The sequence below is a fragment of the Lagopus muta genome, chromosome 1 (genome assembly GCF_023343835.1).
Source record: "Lagopus muta isolate bLagMut1 chromosome 1, bLagMut1 primary, whole genome shotgun sequence".
Classification (NCBI taxonomy): domain Eukaryota; kingdom Metazoa; phylum Chordata; class Aves; order Galliformes; family Phasianidae; genus Lagopus; species Lagopus muta.
In genome coordinates this window covers 115,270,092-115,292,474 of record NC_064433.1, presented here as the reverse complement: position 1 = coordinate 115,292,474, position 22,383 = coordinate 115,270,092, and the positions used below count along the sequence as shown (strand labels likewise).

The following is a 22,383-nucleotide window of genomic DNA, read 5'->3' as shown; positions in this document are numbered from 1 at the left end:
ACTATGTGGTCGAAGGCTTAAAGCACATCCTCAAACAATCCCATATCTGTCTAAAGGCAGGAGGTTTTCCCTTAAATGGAATCAACCATTTATAAAAAGTGGGTATTGTTACAAGTGGCCAGGTTTACATAATTTAATTTAAACTACCGTGAAGGAAAGACATTTCAAGATCTTCTTTTTAAATGTGAATTTCTTGAAGAGTTGGAAATAAGGTTACATTCCCAACACATTTTGTATGATTAGGGGAAACATAAAGAGATAGTGTTGGTGTTTTTTTTTTTTTTGTTCCTGTTTGCTTTCTGCAGTTTCTTTGCCTGGGTAAATAGCAAAATACTGTACTAAACTTGGTATAAATAACTAACTTCTTAATGCAGAGCTTGATATTTTTCTAAAAATGATACTGACAGGGCAAAAAATGAATTTGCTGTTATGGTGTAGGTTGAAGGAAAATATCTGTTCTGCAACAAGTTAATTTCCTGTTAAGTCATTTTAATTAATATACTCTTCAGTAAGTCAGTATCATGGCAGGCTGTGTACCTCAAGTATAAACATTCCCTTCAAATGAAGGAAAAGTAAAAGGTATGCAAGGGATTGTCAGGGCAATCCCAGATCTGAGTACAAACTGGGAGATGAACTCGTTGCAAGCAGCTGTGCTGTGAAGGACTTGGGCGTCCCAATGGGCAAAAAGCTGAACATGAGCCAGAGTGAGCTCTTGCAACCCAGAAGGCCAACAGTATCCTGCACTGCATTAAAAGAGGGGTGTCAAAAGTGAAAGGGAGGGGACTTTCCCCCTCTGTTCTGCCCTCATGAGGCCCCAGATGGCATACAGCATCCAGGCCTAGGACTCCCAGTACAAGAAGGATTTGAAACTGTTGGAGAAATCCAGAGGATACCAGAGGGCTGGACCACTTCTCCCATGAAGAGAGATTGAGGGAGACGGGCTTGTTCAGTCTGGAAAAGAGAAGGTTCTTCTCACTGAGTCACCTCATTGTGGCTTTCCAGTAGTCCTTTTAGGGAGCTTATGAAAAGGAGAGAGACCAACTTTTTACACAGGCAGATGGTGATAAGACAAAGGTGAATGGTTTTAAGCTAAAAGAGGAGATTTAGATACCAAGAGGTAACTATTTACTCAGATAATGGAAGCAGTGGCACAGGCTGCCCAGAGAAGAAGATGGTGTCTCATCCCTGGAGGCACTCAAGGTCAGGTTGGATGGAGCCCTGGGCAGCCTGAGTTGGTGGGGGGCAGCACTGCCCACAGCAGGCAGTTTGGACTGAGTGATCTTTAAGGTCATAACCCAAACCTTTTTATGATTCTACAATTCTATGATATACAAAGAATGTAGCCTGTTGTTTTATATGAAAAGAGTTAGTGGACATTGCTGCATTTGATAGGCTTTCTTATTACTCTATGATTCTTGGAGCACTTGGAGCTGCAGAAAGATGTTTTAGCCCCAGATTATCAATGTCAAGATCAACAGAGGTCTATTTTCCCTCTCAACTGCTATTTCAAATGCTGCCATTTTTTACTAAAAGAAGACAATGTCATCCTACATACCTCAGATGGAAGTTGATTCTTCACATAGAAAGCAATTTGTGGCTATACTGTTCACAACAAAATAAAATAAGAGCTGGCTTAACATTTAGGGAGGAAGTGGAGATAACTTTCCAAAGAGCATGTTTTTTCTAGTCTCAAGAACTGTAGGTTTTCTGTATAAGCTATACTCCCCTGAACTGACTTCCTGGTGAAGTGAATGCATGCTAAAACACCAGAGTGGACAATGAACTGGTAGAGTCCCAGTTCTCCAATTTCTGTGAGAAAAAGAAGTGATGAAGGATGCTGCCCTGGGGAACACTAAACTGTATGGATTCACAGCTGAGTTCTAACTAGTGAGGCTGAAGGCAATTTTGCTAATTACCTGTTTGTATTTATAACCAATGCTGGAAAGAAGAGCAGTTTTATAAGAGTAACTCATCTAGATGTATTAAGAGATTTCTTTTTTACAAAGGAATCAGGCTGTAAGTACCTTTTAGGCAGTTCATTCAAATGCAATGTCTATATTTTACAAATTTAAATTTAGACAAGCTATTATTCTGTGTGTTCTCTTATCTGTTTCTCCCCTTGTGTCTCCTATTCCTCCTCCTCCTTTTTTTTTTCCTCTCTGAAAAGTTACCCACTAATTTAATTTTGTTCAGAGAAATTGGATTTAAATTGATTTGCTGTCTTAAAGAAAATTCTCATTGTATCTTGCTTCCTATTGCTGTATTATGTGTAAGATCTGAATTTTTCTGTGTTTGAGAACCTGTTGGATGAAATATGTAAATGAAAAGCTTTACTTATATATGGGAACAGGTACAAGTGGTTTTTGCACTTCTCTTGAACATTTGTGACTAGGTCATCAACACTTCTGATTACTACGTTCAGAAAAAATAAAAACAACTGACTGTATCATGTGATCAGCAAGTAGACTGATCTGAGATTAGACATGATGGAAAAATATTTGTTTCTCAACACTAACTGACTGTTCCTATCCCAGAGGCACTTGACTGCTACAAGAGAAATTCATAAATCAGTAGATGGTCCACATTGTTGCTTTAGGCTCCTTGAAATACTGTGGTCCTACAGAAATGTATCACATAAAAGAGAATTAAAGTTAGTATACATTTTTGTGTGTGTGTAAAAGTTATTAGTAACAATCTAGCATTTGAAGTTAATTCAGATGAAATAGAGCTGTTACTGCTTTAAATTTGTGAACACATTTGCTAATATGGTACAGCTATCACTAGTCAGAGGTACTTGTTGGAGCAAAGCCTTTTAGGGATGTTAGCAACTGCTAGTATTCTGCAATGATTGTATTCTTTATTCTTCTGTATCAATAATGAACTAAGGTCTATTTAGATTAATTGCTCTTTCTTTTATTCCAAGCCACCTGGTTGTCTCTCATATATTAGCAGTAATGAAATATTCAAAATTGTTATATCTGTGAGACTTTCTGCACTTCTACTACCTCCAGCTTTTCTTTAGTTTCTTTCTACAGTGGCAATTATATTGGCTTTTAATTTAATTTGCTGTATTATAACATATTATAACATAGTTATTTACAAGATAGAATATAACAGCAGGGATTGAGTACAATGCAGGGGCACAAAGATGATGTGAGGCCTGGAACATCTCCCATATGAGGAAAGACTGAGAGACTGTTCAGACTAAAGAGAAGGATGAGATGGGAATCTCGTGGTTGTGAATATCTGAAGGAGTCAAGTCAATGGGGGCAGACTCTTTAGTGGCATGCAGTACAGAACAAGGGGCAACAGGCAGAAACTGAAACACAGGAAGTTCCATTCAAACAAAAAAAAAATAACTTTATGGTCAGAATGACAGAGCACCAGAACAGGCTGCCCAGAGAGGTTGTGGACTATCCTTCTATGGAAATATTCAAGGTGCAACATATTGGAAGGAACCTGCTTTCTCAGGGGTTGAACTTGATCTCTAGAGGTCCTTCCCAATCCCTATGATTCTGTGGTTGTGTGAATTAAAATGTGTGTATTATTTTTCTTTCCTAATGTAAAAATTTGTTGTATTTTCACATTGTGTAGTTGCATTTCTGTATTGAATTAACTGATACCACATCGGATTAAGTACAGAGTAATACACATGTAAACATATATCTGAAATTAATATATTTTATAAAAACAACCAAACCTTTTGGCTTAATGCAAAGAGGGCCTTACAAATCCATGTCAAACTATGGAGAAATCTCTATCATATTTTATGACATATGTTTTGTACATCAGTAAAGTAGGTGACTGAATATCTTCTTACTCATAATAAAGAAGTTTGTCTCGTAGACAAAAGCAAGGATATATATACAGTTCTAGTATACCCTCTGCAGTGTATTCGTAACTTCTGAGTTATTGCCTGAATTTTATCTAAGTAGCTGTTATATAGATTAGAAGTTTTGAAATGTAGCTGAGTGGTGCTAAAGGTTCACAAATTGGACCACACTGGAGAATGAAAGGAAGAAAACAGTTTGTTGCATTTGCTCTTAATAGGGAATGTAAAAATGCTTCCAGTGATTTATAAAATTTTCTTAAACTCATGATATAGGATTTTTTATTTGCTTGTTAAATATAGTTCCTCTAGAAAGAGACATACGGAAAATTTCCTGAACTCTAACACACTAGCATTTTGACCCTCTTCAGTATGCATGCTTGCCAGAGGGATCTACTGTGTGCTGCAGTTTCTGAGAGCTGAAAGGCTTCACACGTACTGCATCCATTATACTCCAGATGTAATCAGCAAACTCACCTCATCTTTCTCCTTTTAATTTCCACCTAGAGACTGTTTCAGTTTTCTCTCTTTTTCTGCTATGTGAGCCCATTAACTTTATTTTCTTTGCTCATATTGTTGTGTTATTCTGGCTTTCATACCACTCTTTTTGAGTTCTATTTCATCCCAATAGTTTTGGTTTCTGACAGAGTAGTTGGTATTTAGAGCCTCTGAAGAAAACTCTGTGCCTCTTAGGGCATGCAGAGTGTTAGGTTCCTTGAATGATAACTTTGGGCAATTGAGAGAAAATTCTGCTAGGGAACTTAGCTACAAACTATCCCTCCAAATTATTTCACTACCATACACACCTGACAGGTGAGTACATAAGATCAACTCTGTGCTTCTGTGTACAGGAGACAGGTGTACGTCGAACACACTTCATGAAGTCATTAAATAAAACCATTCTCACAAGATAACAAAATCAAAGAATGGCTGATGTCAGAAAGGGCCTCTATGGATCATCTTGTTCAACTGCACCTCTTATGCAGGACCATCTAGAGCTAGTTGCTCAAGTCTAGGTCCTGATAACTTTTGAAAATATCCAAGGAGAGGGACTCCACAACCTCTCTGGGCAGTTGTGCCAGTGTTCAGTCACTCTCAGAATAACTGATTCATGGAGTTGTTTCTCCCTCAGTGTAGGACTTTACATTTCTCCTTGTTATCTTCATGAAGTTCCTGTAAACTCTTTTCTCTAGCCTGTTGAGGTCCCTGTGGATAGCAGCACAACCCTTTGGTTTATCTGCCACTTTTCCCAGTTCTATGTTATCTGAAAACTTGCTGAGAGTACACTTCACCCTATCATCCAGAACATTAATGAAGATGTCAAATAGGACTGTACCCAGAATTGATCCTTAGGGTACACTTCTAGCTATTGGCCTCCAAACAGGCTTTGTGCCACTGATTACTACCTTCTGTGTCCTTTCCATTCAGCCAGTTTTCAGTCCCCCTCAGTGTTTGCTCATCTGTCCCCTACATCAACAGCTTCTCATCAAAGATCTTCAAGGAGACAGTGTCAAAAGCCTTACTAAGATCTAAGTAGACAATATCTACTGCTTCTCTCATCTGCCATGCCAGTCTTCCATCATAGATTATCAAGCTGGTAAAACATGACTTCTCCTCGGTGAATCCATATTGACTACTCACTGTCTTCTTCTTATCCTTCATGTGCCTGGAAATTGTTTCCAGGACTTGTTGCTCCATCACATTCCCAGGGACTGAACTGAGACTTACAAGCTGTTGTTTAACCAGGCAGCAGCTATGTACCACACAGCTGTTCGCTCACTCCTCCCCAGTGGAAATGAAGAGAGAATTGGAAACTATTAGAGGCATTCCAGCATGTTGACAGCCTGACAGGGATTTGGGGTAACATCATTTGGCGGAATAGCGACTTTAAACAGTCAGAGATATTCTTCTTTTATAGGACCAGCATCCTAAATTACATGTAGTAAAGGGTATTCTGTTGCAATGAAAACTTGAATGTTCCTCAGAAAGATTTCTGACTCTAGCCACTATTACCATTATTGAAGAAAAGTGATTTAAGCAAACCACAGAAATTAGAGTATTAGGCCATTTTCCTCTGAATAGTGAAGAAAAACAATAAATATATATTTGGGGTTTTTTTGCTTGGTTCTTTAGAGAAATGGAATTACTCTTAAATGTTTGCCTGATTGTTTTCCAAGATCCTTCTAGAAATTCTAAAATCATGAGGTAATATTTATTTGTGATTATATTTATGTCAGTATTTGAATGTGAAATTAGCTAGTCAGTACTTACCTATGTATTACTCACAGTCATCCAATTGTGTACTCTTTTCTCAGCCAAGAGATTGATGGGTAGTTTACACTTTCTTCCTGTTTCCAAGGGATAGGTTTTTCAAGACAACGAAAAGAGATCATTTGGGAAAAAAACTGACTTAGGTGACTTTAAATGAGTTTTTCAAGCCACAGATAAATACTCCAAGGAGAATCTTTCTGGAATAATGTAATGTACAGTACTAAAAATGTTTGCATTGACATACTGGATGGTTTTGAATTGCATGTACAGGTAAAAGTGGTGACTTGCTCTTGAGCAGCTTAAAACTAGCAAGAGTGATCCATATTCAATGGATACATTCTTTGCTTTGCATCACGCTTAAACAATATTCAGTTTAAACGGATGGGTTCTTGAATGAAGTAATGAATTATAACTTTATTATAAAGAAGCAGGCTTGTGATTGATTTTCTTAATTTTCTTGATTGTCCATAAATTAGCTGGATATCTAAGGTCATTTCATTCCAGAATTTACATTTCTGAGAATATTTTACAATTTCCTAGTTACTTTTATCTTTCTTCTTACATCTGTGTTTTCTCTAGAAAATTGGACTATAGAGGTTTTTTTCTAATGAAGTTTTTCATTCTTATTCTCTGTTCTTAAGCATTTCTGTCACCTCTCCTATAAAAGAAAAAGGAGTCATATTAGGAATCTAAAGAAAATGAGAAAAAAAATCACCATCTTTGACATCCTGCCATTTCTGAGACACATAAGACTGTTGTAAGTCAGCAGTCAGCTCACAGAGTCTGAGAATGGAAATAAGAAGTGTTTTCTCACTGCTCTCTGCAGGATCCTCTTTCAGCAGATCAAGGGTCAAATGCATTTACAAAACAGCAAGAGATAAATCTTTCATTGTTTTACTGTATTCCTGAGGAGTATCAACTTTACAGACCCACTTACTGCCCACTTGGAAACCCAAATGCAAAAAAGCTAAACTAAACTAAATAAAAATTAAATTAAAATAATAATTAAAAAAAGCCTTTCATGTAATTTTGTCTTTGAGACTAATTAAAGTGCATAATGAAATGTGGAAGCAAAAAATTTTCCCTAGTTTCTAGCTGTCTGATGTGTCAGCAGCAGGGGAGGTAATGAATTTCAGGATGGAGCCCAAACTGATGATAGTTTCTGGTAATGCAGGAGTAACATTTTGGCCTTGGAGTGTGGGGAATGCAGGATAAGGCAAACAATTCAGCAGTCTGTTAGCTTAAAACACTTTTTATTCTCTAATTGGAAGGATCATAAGATTCATTTTAGTAAAGGTTGCAAAAACAGTTACCTATTCCACCTGAACGTATGCTCTAATCTGCCAACCAGACATCTCATGGTGCTGTGCAAAAGTTTCCCTTTTGTCCTATGGCATTATCTGTTCATCCCCGAGAAAGTGCTGTAATGGTTTCAGTCAGCATATTTGTTATCTACTATCACTGGTGAATTCTTGTAGATTTTATTGCATATGTTCTTTTGCTGTTGTCCTCAAATATCCAGTTAGGGCAGTAATGTCAGAAGGAGTTTAATAAAATGGAGACAGAAACCCTTAGTCATAGAATAAGGCTGACACATTCTAAAAATTGTGTAGTTAGTGGTACAATAACCATGATGAGCTGCAGAATACGTAGAAAATACAGTATTTGGTTTTCTATCTGTTGCTTGGGATGAAAATTGTGACTTAAAATCAATAGCATGTACATCGGCATTTTTTTCATTTCAGACTTTTATTTCTATTTTTATTGCATTACAGAAACTCAACTTATTGTATGAAAGTGTCCATTTCGCTGACGGTGGGTGAAAATGACACTGGACTCTGCTACAATTCAAAGATGAAATATTTTGAAAAAGCTGAACTTAGCAAAAGCAAGGAAATCTCATGTCCTGAAATAGAGGACTTTTTGTTTCCATTTAGGGAGCCTGAGATTCTGTGGTACAAGGTAAGGAATTCAAAAAGTTTTTGCCTTTCACCAGTATGCTGTCAATATTCTAATGATTTTCATGATCTAAATACTATGTGAAACTTTCACTGTTTTAGACTTTCTTAAGAGCAGGCAGAATGAAAGATACAAAAGAATGAGCTAGTCCCTCTTAGATGAAGAGGGACTCTGCTGCTTCCTTTGATAAATTTTAGGTCTGCAAACAAGTATCTCGTAACAAAGGAGAAAAAGAATAAAAGTGTTATAGATCCAGTTTGGTTTGATGTTAAAGAAAAGCCATATGAGCTGCATATGCAGCAACTGATTGTGCTGTATTAGAAGAAGCACTTAAGGATATTTCTGGAAACTTCAACATAAAATCTGTTTAGAAAAATGGGAATTGAATAACTATGTGCACATTTGTCTGAATGAATGAGTTATTTAGCAGCATAAAACCCAAAACTTTTAAAAATTTGATCTGATATGTTAGAGTTTACTTGGAATTACCGGAGATTTGGTCATCGGTACCTTTATTTCAATATTGTGTTCTTATTATCAGATTGTTACTTAAGGGTCAAGTCCCAGGAAAGGTGTTGCCTGTCGATGGCTCACAAGAGCCTTGCAGAGCAGTCTCTTGAGTTCTGGATTTCTTGCAGTTAGCAGGAAATGCTCAGTGCCTTTGTGCTATAATGCATACAATTTAACACCACTGAACAGTTTAGTAAATCTGAAAATTAAGTTATGTATATTGTGTAGCATGCTCTGTGTAGTAGAATGTTCTGGTACCACTATATGCTGATATGCATTCTAACTATGTTTTAAAAGTCTGATAATTCACTAAGTGTAGTGCACAAGCATGTGTTATCTAATAAACAAAAACTTGTAATCTAGAAAGTTTCTGGCTAAATTTACTAGCAGCATATCTAAGAGATATGTAACCAACTATTCACTTATATTTATCTTGGATTTCATGTGTGTAATACAATACATACCTGAAGATGTATCAAATTTAAAACTGTATCTGGCTTCTAAAAATATCTCAAAAGATATTTGATTTTTACAAGTCATTTACAGCATTTATGAACAAGTTGTAACATAATCTCATTTTGTTTAAATAAAAGGAGAAAATTTTTTTGCAATCTCTAGCTACTTGTGATATAATGGTCATGGATTACATACATAAAGGTAATGGCAAATAATTAAATGAAATAGGAGACCCCCGATCAAAAATAAAAGCAAAACTACCAAATAAATAAAATCCTTTTTTGTTTTGAGAATGAGAAAAACATGTTAGTTGATAAAATTTTTAGTATTTTTTTCTTTTAAAATTTTACTTAACTGAACTGTATTTTGAGATATTTAATGTACATAAAGTTTGTAACTACTTCTTGTCTGGCTTTCCTTTCTTTGAGCAGCATTATCAACAGTGGTTCGAGTGTAAGAACATAGTCACTGAATTGTTATGTTATCTTTAAACAGGAATGCAAGTCAAAGACATGGAGATCAAGTATTGGGTTTATAAAGGACACTCTTGTCATTCGGGAAGTTAGAGAGGATGACATTGGAAATTACACTTGTGAGGTAAAATATGGCATCTTTGTTGTCAGAAGAACTACGGAATTAACAGTTACAGGTAATCACAGGCTCTTACTACATCTTATATGTAGAAAAGAATGTATAATTTTGTGATTAAACAAACCTAACCATTCTGTGATTCTGTAATTTGACTTGTGTGTATTTGAATCATTCTACCTATATAAGCCATTCTTGTTCAAAACTTTGCTGAGTATGTGAATGGCTGATACATCAAAGTTGTCCTGAACACAGTAATATGTGCAACGTGATTAAATCTGAGTTTTGATCTACTGCAAAAGCTTCTGAATAGGTCGTGTTTTTGAGTGGGAAATGTGGATAAGGATAACCAAAAAATAAGATCATTAAAGTCATCATACTTTTCCTTGTGGTTAAAAGCCTTAGCACATAAGAATCTCTGTAGCTCCAACCCAACTACAGCAGATCTGATTGCCCTGGGGCATGACATGAGCTGTAGGTGTAAACCAATATCCCAGAAAGATCTGTGCAGCAAGGTAGTATAAATGTGGGTGTAGCATTTTTTCACTGGTGTTCTTTCCCAGCTTTCTATGATTTATAATTCAAGGACTTCCTGATCTCAGTTGTCAGTTAACTTATTTTCCATTAGTCCAGTTATTTTTTTTAATTATTTATTCTCAAATTTAAAATTATTATGAGGTATCAAGTTCCAGTAATTATGTAACATAAATAAATTGTATCAACTCACAAGCAGCGACTGAATGAGATGCATTTAATATTATCTCCATTTAAGACTACCTTACCAATATGTAAAATCCTTCGTAGATGAAAACAATGTATGTATCATAGTAGTAATGTGCACTACAGAATTATATGAAGAACATTAGCTTTTAAATTCCTTACTACATCACAAACCTAATTTTTTCAGACAGAGAAAGAGTATATGTGTATTTTTAAGTAAGGTAGAGAATTAACTTCTGGAATTATGGGATGGTATTGGAACACAGGAAAACATGACAGTCGATACAGCATAGTGAAGTTCTATAGAATCTTCCCTGAAAAAAGGGCAGAAAATGTATATGCCTGGGAAACTGAATGTGAAATAAATTTGTGTGGTTCACAAAGAAGCTTGCAGATATAAGCACTTGCTTGAAGTATCAAAAAAAAAAAAAAAAAAAAACCAACCATAAAAAAACAGGAAACAAATCTTAGAGAAGGATTTTATGGGCTATTGTCGACTATTTAAATAGTTAAATTAGTAATCACAGTTATGCTATGTAATAATTTCTTTGTATGGTAAAAAGTTTGCTTTTGTGGTGAAAAGTTTGCTCTTTGTTTTGATGTATCCCATTTACTCTACAATATCAGAAATTAAAGTGAATTATGGTTTGCAATTTTCTTCCATTAGATCAGTCTGGAAATCATATTGTTTATGTTGTTTTGAGAGAATTCTGGTGATCAATCATGTTTATTTAAGTTCAGTATCCAGGATCTCTTCATAATTTTTCCATTGTATGAAATTGATTTATTTCGTCAGTACAGACAGGCAATTACTGCTCAGTGATTAAGCTCATGGTAAACATCCATATCCATATAGAGTCCTCAAGAATTTGATTTACACCAGAATGAGGTAGTCAATTACTTCTGCAATATATGATGTGTAGACTAAAAGAGTACATATTTTTTCAGTCTTCAAGTTAACCTTCTGTCTCTGCAATTGGTGCTCCACTGCCCAGCAGTATTTCAAGCAGACTTAAGTCAGAGAAAATGGAGGAAAAAAAAGCATTGCAACTAGATGTTGCTATCTGTAATAATAGTTTCAAAAAAATAATTCAGCCCTTGTGGTGTAGGTAGGAGTTCAGTGATTAATGTTTAACTAGATAGAGACAGAAAGAGACTTGGCTGATTTTGATGTGTTAAAAATAAGTGAATGCATAATGACAGAATTATATAGTTTCCATCGTGCAAATCCTGGCAAATTTAAAGACAACCTCCACAGAAGTAAACTACTCAAATAGCATTGTAGTTCTTCATACCATTTTTATAATATTATGGGATGAACTGTATAGTAGGTTTTCCTCTGTAGTACAGATTTAGTAAAATTTAGTAAGTAACTTTATAGAAGAGATTCAGGTCTTACATGCTTGCCTTATGCTTTGTCTCTGTGCTGAAATACAATTTGAATTGCACTGGAAATACGTTGAGGAGCGTACAGTATAAGTGGATTTTAAAATTTATTGAAGAAAGAAGAAAACTTGTTAATGGCAGCAATGTTGCAGTAACATTTATAAATAATACACAGTATCTTCAAACATTGCATACCTGTTCCTTACCAAAAGTATACACTTAAATTCCATTCCAGAATATTATTTCTTCTTATCATATGCATCTTTCAGATTTTTTTTTGTTATTGTTCTTTTTTGTTTGTTTGTTTGCTTGCTTTAGGATAAGTCCTTTTTCTTTGCTTTTTGTTCTTTTGAAAATCAGAATCTCATATTGAAAATACATGATCATCTGTATGATTTAAATTAATTTTCTTATTATGCTATTACCTGATTTAGAAAATATCTAGTTTAAAAAATACAAACTATGCACTGATTATTCTAAATTCAAAGAACCAGCATAATTGGTGGTTCTTGGATTATGGCTATGTAATTACATATTTTAAAAAATCCTAAATGCACTAAAACATTTGTTGATATCTATACCTGCAGACTGCCCAACATTGCCCAAAAGAAAATTTTTTTTCTTTTATATGTGGAATTTTAATTAAAGCATACCTGACATTCTTAATTATGGGACAGGATCACATTTTAACAGCATGATATCAGTATTAATTTAGTCACACTGAACAACATAGGTAAAAATAATTTCCAACAGTGATTAATTTTCATTAAACGCTATGTCTAATAATACTGGATTTTTTTTTATTTTTTTATTTTTTATTTTTGTTACTTATACTGCTAAAACCTTCACAAGGTCAAATTTTTGGTACATTTTCATTCAGGTGGAATGACGTCTGGTCTTTGTTTAAGAGTGTATGTGTCCTCATTGCAATATCACACAGTGATACTCTTCTGGATGAATATGATAAAGCATTCTGACCCCATCAGCCTTACTTATTCAATTCATCCATAACTTTTTTGGTTATAAATATTTGAACTTTTTTTTTTTTTTTTTTTTTTTCATTCTGTTAGAAGTTAGAAGTTCTTATACCTTGTAGAAGGATTCAGAGCTAATCAGTAGGTTCCTGTTCAGAGAAACCACTTACTGTGTTTGCTCACTGATTGCTCTTCTTCAACATATCTCCTCCTGGAATGAGCACAGATTTAGATTTAGAGGTTAGAGCATCTTCAAAATCTAATAACACTAAATTTAGTATGACTTGATATGATCATTTTTTTATTATTTAAATTTTGCCTATTTGGTTTAAATATTTCTGTAACAACCTTGCAATTGCTAGTTAATTCTTTCCCATTTGCTATCTGTAACTTCTCTAGACTTTTAGACAAAGGAGTGCTATCTGTCTGCTTCACAGGATTTCTTAATGTTTAGGATTTGTTGCACAAGCTTTGTCTTTTTTGCTTTCTGACAGAATTATTCTTAGCATAGTAGAAAATCTTAAATGATGATAAATGTTTATTGCAAAATGCTTGTATTGATTGTTTCCAGTGCTGTTGTACTTTCTCCTTCAAAACATTCAGATACAGAAAAGGTGCTGTAATAAGCGTTTCCTTCTTTATTTTTAGCTGATGCTAAGTGCAAAGAGCTAATAGGGTTGTTTTCCAAGCATTTAGAGCTTGAGAACAGACTCTGCTGGTTTTCTGCAGTTAATGATAGGGAAGAACTATTTTGGATGCACCGAGCCCCTCTTTGCTAGAGCTGATCCTAATAATTATCAGAGCTGATGTTCATTCCTTTTGTTCATCATAAATTTAATTCAACTCTAGAACATATTCAGGGTGAAATTCTATTTATCAGTATTATTCTGTGCAAAGACTGTATAAAATATAAAGCAAACAACAGATTCATTATGAAAGCATCATGTTTGAAATACTGACCATGCATTTTTATAATACATAAAGTCCTGTTGGGCTTAACAGGTTGGGTGGGTTAGGTGTTGGGTTTTTTAATTAGAAATGAGTGATCTACTTTTATAGTGGAATCATTTTTGTGTGGCTGAGAACAAGGTTCTAAATTAATCACCTGGGTGCATTTGAGTAATAACAATCAGAATATTTGATTAAAACATTCTCTGTAAACATTCATTTAAGTTATTGATTGTAAATGGGTTTAGTGGGTATTTCAAAACCATCCTTAACTAACAACAGCAACAAGGAAAGCTATATGGGTAAAGCTAATTCATGCATAATGCACCTTCTATAGCATTTTTCATTGTAGCTTTATTTTTCAACTTTTATTAAAATAAAAAAATTCCTTCAGGATATGGCTAGGATTGCTAACTCTCCTTTTACAAGTTTATTTTAATGTGTATTTCCCTTACAATAACCCAGGACTTCTTTTCTGCCTGGTAGGGTATCTTCAGAAGAAAAGATCAACCTCTTGTGGCTTTTTTATTTATTTTTGATGGTATAGCTATAGGTCAGTAGCTATAAAATTCTAATATATAGTAGAATTCTTTGTCTTTACCACATTAAAGCAAGATTCAGCCTTAAGATGCTCATTTTAACCGTCCTTGTTCTTGTGCATCATGATCCTACATTTATCTCATAGTGTTAATGAATGGAAAACATATCTAAGGTTTGTAATATTTGCTTAGACAGTTGCTACGACACTATTTAATTCATGCTGCAGTCATGACTTCTGTTCCATTACTGTCATGTACACCCTATTGAAATCAGTGAAAGTTGAGAGGAGTTTTTAGCATGATTAGCATGATTTAGCATTCATTGATAAATTCTTCTTATTTAACGATGAAAACGAACAATTAATTAAAATTAGCTACTATTTAACAAGTATAGTGTGTTCCTGTGTATACAATTGCTACAATGATGCCATTTCTGCTTATTTCTGTTCGTTATGTCATTATTAGAAACCTGGTGACTTTTTCATAATTTATATTGAATTACTTTGTTTCAGATGTTTGGATTTTTTGTGGCTTTGTAAGGTTCAAAACTAATATACAAATATAATAACTCAAAAAAAACCCTATTTTTAAATTAGTTGAGAATAATTTGGAGAAATGCCATTTCTTGGTGTGAGGGAAGTTTGTTTGTGTGAGTCAGTTTCCTCTTCATCATTAGTCATATCAGAATATTGAAATACAAGCATTTGAAGCAGATGTTGTTACCATGGTGTTGCTTCCCATTGTTTCAGTTTGGTATGATGCAGTTGTTAGATGAACTTCATTACACAAAGACAAGGAAACCATAGAAGAAAAAAAATGCAACCAAACGTTAATTGTTGGCAAGTCCTAAAAACATAAAAGTCCTATAAACCCTTAGCTCATTAAGATTTTACAAAAATTAAATAAATCCATTCTTAAGACACCCAAGATACTTGTTAAATAACCTTTAAAATGGTAGTTAAATTACATTCAGTGTTAATGTTTCACATTATTGCTATGGAATCAGAAGATTTCATTTTACTTTTACGTTACCCTCGAGTATGTTAAATCCAGCAATATTGTCCTAACCTAGCATTTATCATTTCCATAGCATTTCTTGAAAGCTTTAGATAATTTATGCGTACAGTAGAGTCTTCTAGCATGATATTTTAATAAATTATAATACAATGAGTAGAAGTATGATAATGTAAGGAACTGGAACTCGATCCTTAAAAACAGTCTATACATGTCCTTAAAAAAAGTCTGTACACCAGATGAATATTCAGCTTTAAAATAAAGGATGACATTAAAATATAGTATATTAAATTTATAATACAATTAACTGGCTCTTTTTGGCATATGAGATTTTGTTTAAGTTCATTCTTTACATGTTTCAGAGTTTTAATATACTGACTCTAAAATAGAGTTCAGCATTTTGTGTCCAACTGAAACTATTATTCACCGTGATTTACCCAGATGTAAACTGGCTGATCCTTTTTTTATTGGAATCAGTATGGCTAATACACCTATTGGCTTACTAGAAAGTGAAGGTCTAAAATAAACTTAAAACAGTCAGAAGAATAAAATTATATCCTAGAGAACTGTACCTGAATTCTTTACGAATGAGTGATATATGAAAAGGAATGGGAATGAATAAATCAAAATAATTTTTGACATAACATAATTTAACTTACAATGTTTCACTTATCTGTGTGAGAGCTTAATATAGGAAAACAATTTTCCCAACATATATTTTCTGTGAGTAGTTGATAATACACAGTAATTGTTTGTATATGAGAAAGAAACTGGAACCAGAAAGGACATTTTTTCATTTATTTAAGTAAGTTTTTCTTTTCACTTTGGAGTATTATATTCACATCCAGAACTGCATTAATTTAAAAATATGAACTGTAAGTTCATAGAAACAATTCTGAAGAGTGATATAAATCACTGGGTTTACTACTTTTCTTTTTTTAATATAAAGTGGATACATGAAAAGTAGAATGCCTGTGAGTTTTCTCTCTTTCTAAATCATTCTCTCTCTCTTCACTGCATCCTTCCCATGTTAAACAGGATGCAAATTCTCCAGACACACAGAGAACAAGAATCATTCCCCTTCCTAAATAACTCCTTTATGGATTCAACAGTTCTACAGCATAATTTTATTCAAGTAGTGAGAGGTTTATTTATGGTGAGTGCATATCTGTTGAGTTTTTTCTCCAGGTAAGATTCCTCTCACCTAGCTTTCGTATTTATAGCTGTCTATGTATGAGCTGATGGCTCTTTACAGCGCTTGTAAGGCATGACTTGTCTTCTCCTAATGTCAATGTGTAAATTATCATTTGAGTTATACAAATTCCTGCTTTTGTCTTGTGACTATCAAAGGAGCTTTGGGTGACAAACACAAATGTAGAATTATAATACAGAGGTGAATTCTACTTTACAATTTCAGAGTTGTTATATTCATAATCTTTGGAAAAGGCAAGCGGGCTTTACATTGTATTCTGTTGTAATCGAACAACTCCAAAAATTAATGATAACTTTTTGAAGAAGACAATAACAAATCTATAGTACAAGTCTTATCTGTTTTTAGACTGAGGTGTACAGCTGAAAAAGAGCTTTTGGTTATACAAGCCTGTCTTCAGACCTCAGGGGCTTAATGTACCAGCTGGTCTAGTAAAATATATTGCTTCTACCTTGTTTTTTCTAAGCCATCGTGTCTACAGCAGCATTATTATTACTGTTTTTCATGGTATTTAGGTTTTCTTGGAATGGAATCACAACATGAATTTCTTCAAGCAGTGTGCAAAATATATATACTCCTTTTTTTATTTAAATATCACTGATTTGACTTGTTTTGGCATCTAGAATATACTGTGCTTTATAGGTAACATGGAGTATGCCCTTTTCCATTCTGTTTTTATTTTAAAGTGATGCTTGTTTTCACAAAACCACTGAAAACTTTCCTTTCATATTTTATTATTCTGAACAGAACTTGAATTAAACATCATGTAATATGAATCCTCCCTGAAAACCAAGTTTTTCATTTGGGAGCCACAGTAAAGAGAATAAATGTTTTATTAACAAGTAGGCAAGAGACACTGTTTCAGTGTAAATAATGGTACATTTATTTTAAACTACTATGTTTGTTCACTGCTTAACTGCATCTTCTAACAGCACATTATTTATTTATTAATTTATTATATCTACCCGCATTAGTGCCTGTGTGTATGAATCCTGGGTGTATGTATCCAGGGAGGTGGTTGAGTCACCATCTCTGGATGTGTTTAAAATCCGTTTGGATGTTGTGCTCAGGGATATGGTTTAGCAGAGGGTTGTTAGTTAGGGTAGTATGGTTAGGTCATGGTTTGACTCAGTGATCTTTAAGGTCTTTTCCAACCTGAGTGATTCTATGATTCTATGAAACACTTGAGGAGGGAAAAGACTCTCATTTTGTTGTTGCACACTTCTGCCAGGAGCCTCTGGCTTCTGGTCTATTTCAGACACCACATGACAGGCACTCACCTCCTGCTTCCTGTGCAGCCCTGGGTTCTGTACTGTAGCCCAAGCACTAGCAGTCCTGGAGCATCCCATAGAGAACTTCTCCTAACACCTCCCCAGACCTTTCACAACTAGAGATTTAAATGACCCTCTTTCACTTTGCCAAATGAGCCCTTTGAAAGCACAGGCTGGCTCTTTGGTGATGCTCTCAATGGGTGGTGGTAGTAGGAAGCTCCCACCAATGGGGGCTGTACCAACTGCTGCTTCTGTGGGGCCAAAGGGAGCCCTCTCCCACCAGGGGCATTATCTCCATGAGGTACCAAAGCCTTGCTGAAATTCTGTTTTGATTTTTCAGATTTCTTTTTTTCCTTCAAAACAATCCCATTAGGCTTTCAGAATTTTTGAGCTGATATTCAGAATTCAAGAAGTCATTCACATATAACTTTGTGAAGAGCAGATAATGCAGTGGGATAAGATAATTTAAATAGAAGTAGGCTTATTCATAGAATGGCGTGGGTTGAAAAGGACCACAATGATCATCTAGTTTCAACCCCCCTGCTTTGTGCAGGGTCGCCAACCACCACACCAGGCTGCCCAGAGGCACATCCAGCCTGGCCTTGAAAGCCTCCAGGGATGGGGCATCCACAGCCTCCTTGGGCAACCTGTTTCAGTGTGTCACCACCCTCTGAGTAAAAACTTCCTCCTCATATCTAACCTAAGCCTCCCTTGCCTCAGTTTAAAACCATCCCCCCTTATCCTATTGACATTCTTTTGTGTTGTTTACATGTAGTTGCTTTCATTTTGTTTTCTGTTTTGTTGTTTGTTTTTTTAAATTTGTTGATTTTTTGCTATATCTGGATTTTTATGAGCAAATTCAGTTTTCTGAAGAGCTAACTACACATTCAGAAAAAAGAAAAATCAGTCTAGGTGAACCATTTTTCTTTTTTTTTTTTTTTTAGAGCCAACAATATTTAGACTTTACTTTTTTGGTAATGATAGCTTCTCAGGATGAATGAAATGGTAGAAGCAGAGTTCAGGGAACAACTGACACTTCCAAAATATGGATAATGTCAGTTTTATCGGAAATTATGTGATCATAACAATAATAGCATTTGGCTTTCCCAAATGTTTTGCACAAATAAGAAACTGTACTCTTGAAAGAAAAGTCTCATGCAGCTACTATTCTGACAAAAACAGGCTCAAGAGACTGAAGGAGAAAAACATTTGGAAGAGCTTTTCTGACTTATGAAAAGTCAAGGACATTTCACAAAGTGTTTGTGTGTTCTCTGTACTGCCTAACTCTACTAATATATTATAAATGCTAGTTGGCAGATTATATCTCATATCTTCAAAAGCCTAATTCTGTACTGTTCTGCTCTAGGTGCTTTCTTGTCTGTGTGGCTCATGAGTACCCTCATGATCTGTCAGAGCCGATATAAAATGCACATAAAGCTGTGGGAATTATGATTTAGAAACTCTGTTTAGGAAGACAAACAGATACCATGGGTTGAACAGGAAGCATAAACTACTGTAAATTTCTTTATGCTGGAGCTAATGCAAGTTGGAGAAAATATATTTTTACATACAAATTGAGGGTACTGCTATTACTTCATAATTTCATGACATTTAAAAGAAGTTACTATGCCTGTTATTTTCGCTTTTTTTTTTTTCTTCTTCCTATTTTCCTTATCTGTCTTTTTAAAACTCAAACTTAGCTGTGGAAAAAGTTACTCAATTCAACAAAAATAAACAAATCAAAGTGATATAAATGGTACTTTTAAGCTTCTAGACCTAATTAAAAGACTTTCGTGACTTGAAAATATTCTTTGAATACAGTATTCTTTAAAAAAAAAAAAAAAATGCCAGCTGACCCAGTTTCCTTATTAAACAGAGCACTTCATGGTATCAAAGGACAGAAAACTTGCATTAACTTGATTAAAAAGACTATCCAAAGTCTACAACAGTGATTAGTCTTGGGATTCTAAGAGGATTTCGTGAGCAGAAAGGAGACATTTTTAATAAGTAAATGGTTATAGATGTGCAGAAGTTGCTTATAGTCCTTCTCTTTTATGTTATGGAAGTATAAATTGAAGGAGTGGAGTAATGCAGTCATTGCTCAAGAATTAAAATGCAGTGGGTTCAATTCCTTTCATAATTCTTGCTATGGCAGTTGATAACATCTAGTTAAATTAACTTAAATACTGATAAGCCTCTAAGAATATGGTGTATAATCAACAAATATACAGAGTGGTTAGGCTGATATGTACAGATCATATAAATAGAAAGATTATCACAGTGGAAAGGAGTAATCAAAAATAAATAAAAATGCTCACTCATAACCTGGGCACAAAGGAAAAATCTAAAAGGAACAATCTCCAAAAAGAGATACTTCTACAGTGACAGTCAGCCCTTAAATGGGGGTCTAGGAAAGGTGCAGCCAGGCTCCACCCCTTCCAGTCACACAGCTGAGTTGCCTTCACCTGTGCTCCCCTGGTGACTCAGTGCTTGCCTCAGGTGATCAATCAGAGGTTCAGGCCATGATTCAATAGTTCCCATACATATGGATTGTTTATTCATTGTGTTAAAGGGTATTTATTCTGTCAGACGCTGTTCAGCATTTTTTACAGGATAGGATAGAAAAAAACGTATCCTGCAATTTCTGACATTAAAACAAAAGATAGGATGCTATTGGAATAAGTGTGCCATAGAATCAATATATCAAGGTGGGCTTATGTTCTTATTGTCTGTATTTTATCTTAGTCCATATAGGACTTCAGAAAGAAAAATTAAAAAACAATCATTAAGTCATTCACGCTGCACTCATGAGCTATCATGTTAAAATATTTGACAGGAATTGATACATGTCTTCATCTAAGTTACTAGGCACTTGATTTTTTTTTTACATATTCAAGTATAAACAATGATCATGTGACTTTTAAAGTCCGTTTTACATGCCAAGTTTTCATGCCTATAGTAATGCACAAACTCTTTTCCCTAAATAAGATGCTGGTTTTGCTGCAGGAAAAGAAAAGCTGTGAATCTAAAATGACAGTGGGTGAACAGTGTATTTCTTTGAGACAAACATCTTTATTTCTACTATGTAACAGTAGCTTAGAAAGATTTTAATGGTACATAATTGAGTCACAGAATCACAGAATAGTTTGGGTTGGAAGGGAGATCAAAACCGATGCTGCCCCAACCTCTGCCATGGGCAGGGCTGCCCCCCACCAGCTCAGGCTGCCCAGGGCCCCATCCAACCTGACCTGGAGTGCCTCCAGGGATGGGCACCACAGCTTCTTTGGCAGCTATGCCAGCTAAATGAAAAGTTTCCTCCTAATAATTAGATCTTCCATCTTTTAGTTTAAAACCATTTACCCTTATCCTAATATTATCAGATCATAATTGTTTAAATATATATATTTTTTATATATATATATATATATATATATATATATATATATATATATATTTTTCCCACAAAGAAATAGATTCTGTACCAATTTTCACTTGATCTATTGATACCAAAGACTGTGGTGGTCAGAAGGCAGGAACACATTTATGCAAATATTGATAAGTCTGCTACCATGAATGTTTAATATAATAGCAGCTTCTAAAATTGACTCAAGCAGTCCATGGTACAATGGAGTTCTTCAGAAGTGAAATAATGATTGACATTCAATTAAAAAAGCTATATAAGTGAAATGAATATGCTACAATTATCAGAGATATGCATTCATGCACTCAGATGGTGAAAAATGTACCCTATCTAAATCTCACTGAAATGATGCTTCCATTTTTGCTTACTGCCCAAAGTTTGTATGTTAAATAATATTGTGATCTAAGTATGTAAGTAATATCAGAGCTGTGATTATTCTTTTAGAGATTAAAGTCATGTTTAGTGTGGCTCTATTAAACAAAGAGCTTGTCATAGCCTGTAATCCCTTCATCTTCCCACTCCTACACAGAAAAAAAAAGTCCAGCAGTTTAGCAAGGCAAAATGAGAAGCATTTTTTATTTTCATTTGTAGAGGTAAGGTAGTATTTTTGCAACTGCGGATAACATTTTTTTAAAATAATCTTAACTGGCCTTTGAACTTGATTGCATGTGTCTGGTACTTCTGCAAGGCATTGTTATAGGGGTTAGACAGCAAGGTTCAGAACATGTAAATGTGACAAAGAAGCAACTCAACAATTATACAAGCAGTAGAATTTTTATAATCTTTTTTCGTACTTCATCTTTAAGAAAGTTAATGCTTACATTATAAATGAGGCTTTATAACATTGCTTGTTAATGTATTGCTTGCCTTCAAGGACATTTATTTTTCTCTGAGAAAGCAGGAAAAATTAACTAAAATTATTTAGATTGTCTAGTTCATGAGCCAATTCTGCACTGTCAGTGAAATATGAATAGAGCAAATGAAAAAAATATTATAATAATAAAGAGCTTTATGTGAAAGTGATGTGTCCTATGTTAGAGATGGCAGATACTGAGCAAATGAGGCTTACAAAATCTTGGCAATACTTGGCAATGATTAATTATTAGAATCTATTTCATTAAAGATCCCACTACTTTGTCAGTAAGTAGAATATTTTCCTGAGTGACATAACACAGTTACTTACACAATGGTTCCATCAAAGGACAACACTGTGAAAGATATTTCTTTTGAAATGAGAATCAGTGAGGAAAGTATAATACAAAGAAAAAAAATTACAGACTTAGATTT

At 34.6% G+C, this 22,383-nt stretch overlaps 1 protein-coding gene across 6 annotated transcripts in view; it reads left to right on the top strand.

Moving 5' to 3' along the window:
* The window catches only part of IL1RAPL1 (interleukin 1 receptor accessory protein like 1), a 694,430-nt gene that overhangs the window by 406,583 nt on the left and 265,464 nt on the right, over window positions 1–22,383 (top strand). For all 6 annotated transcript variants that reach the window (XM_048929664.1, XM_048929665.1, XM_048929655.1 and 3 more), the window contains 2 exons: window positions 7,876–8,062; window positions 9,521–9,674. In XM_048929664.1, coding sequence (XP_048785621.1) covers window positions 7,876–8,062; window positions 9,521–9,674 — 341 coding nt within the window. The remainder of the gene's footprint in view (window positions 1–7,875; window positions 8,063–9,520; window positions 9,675–22,383) is intronic.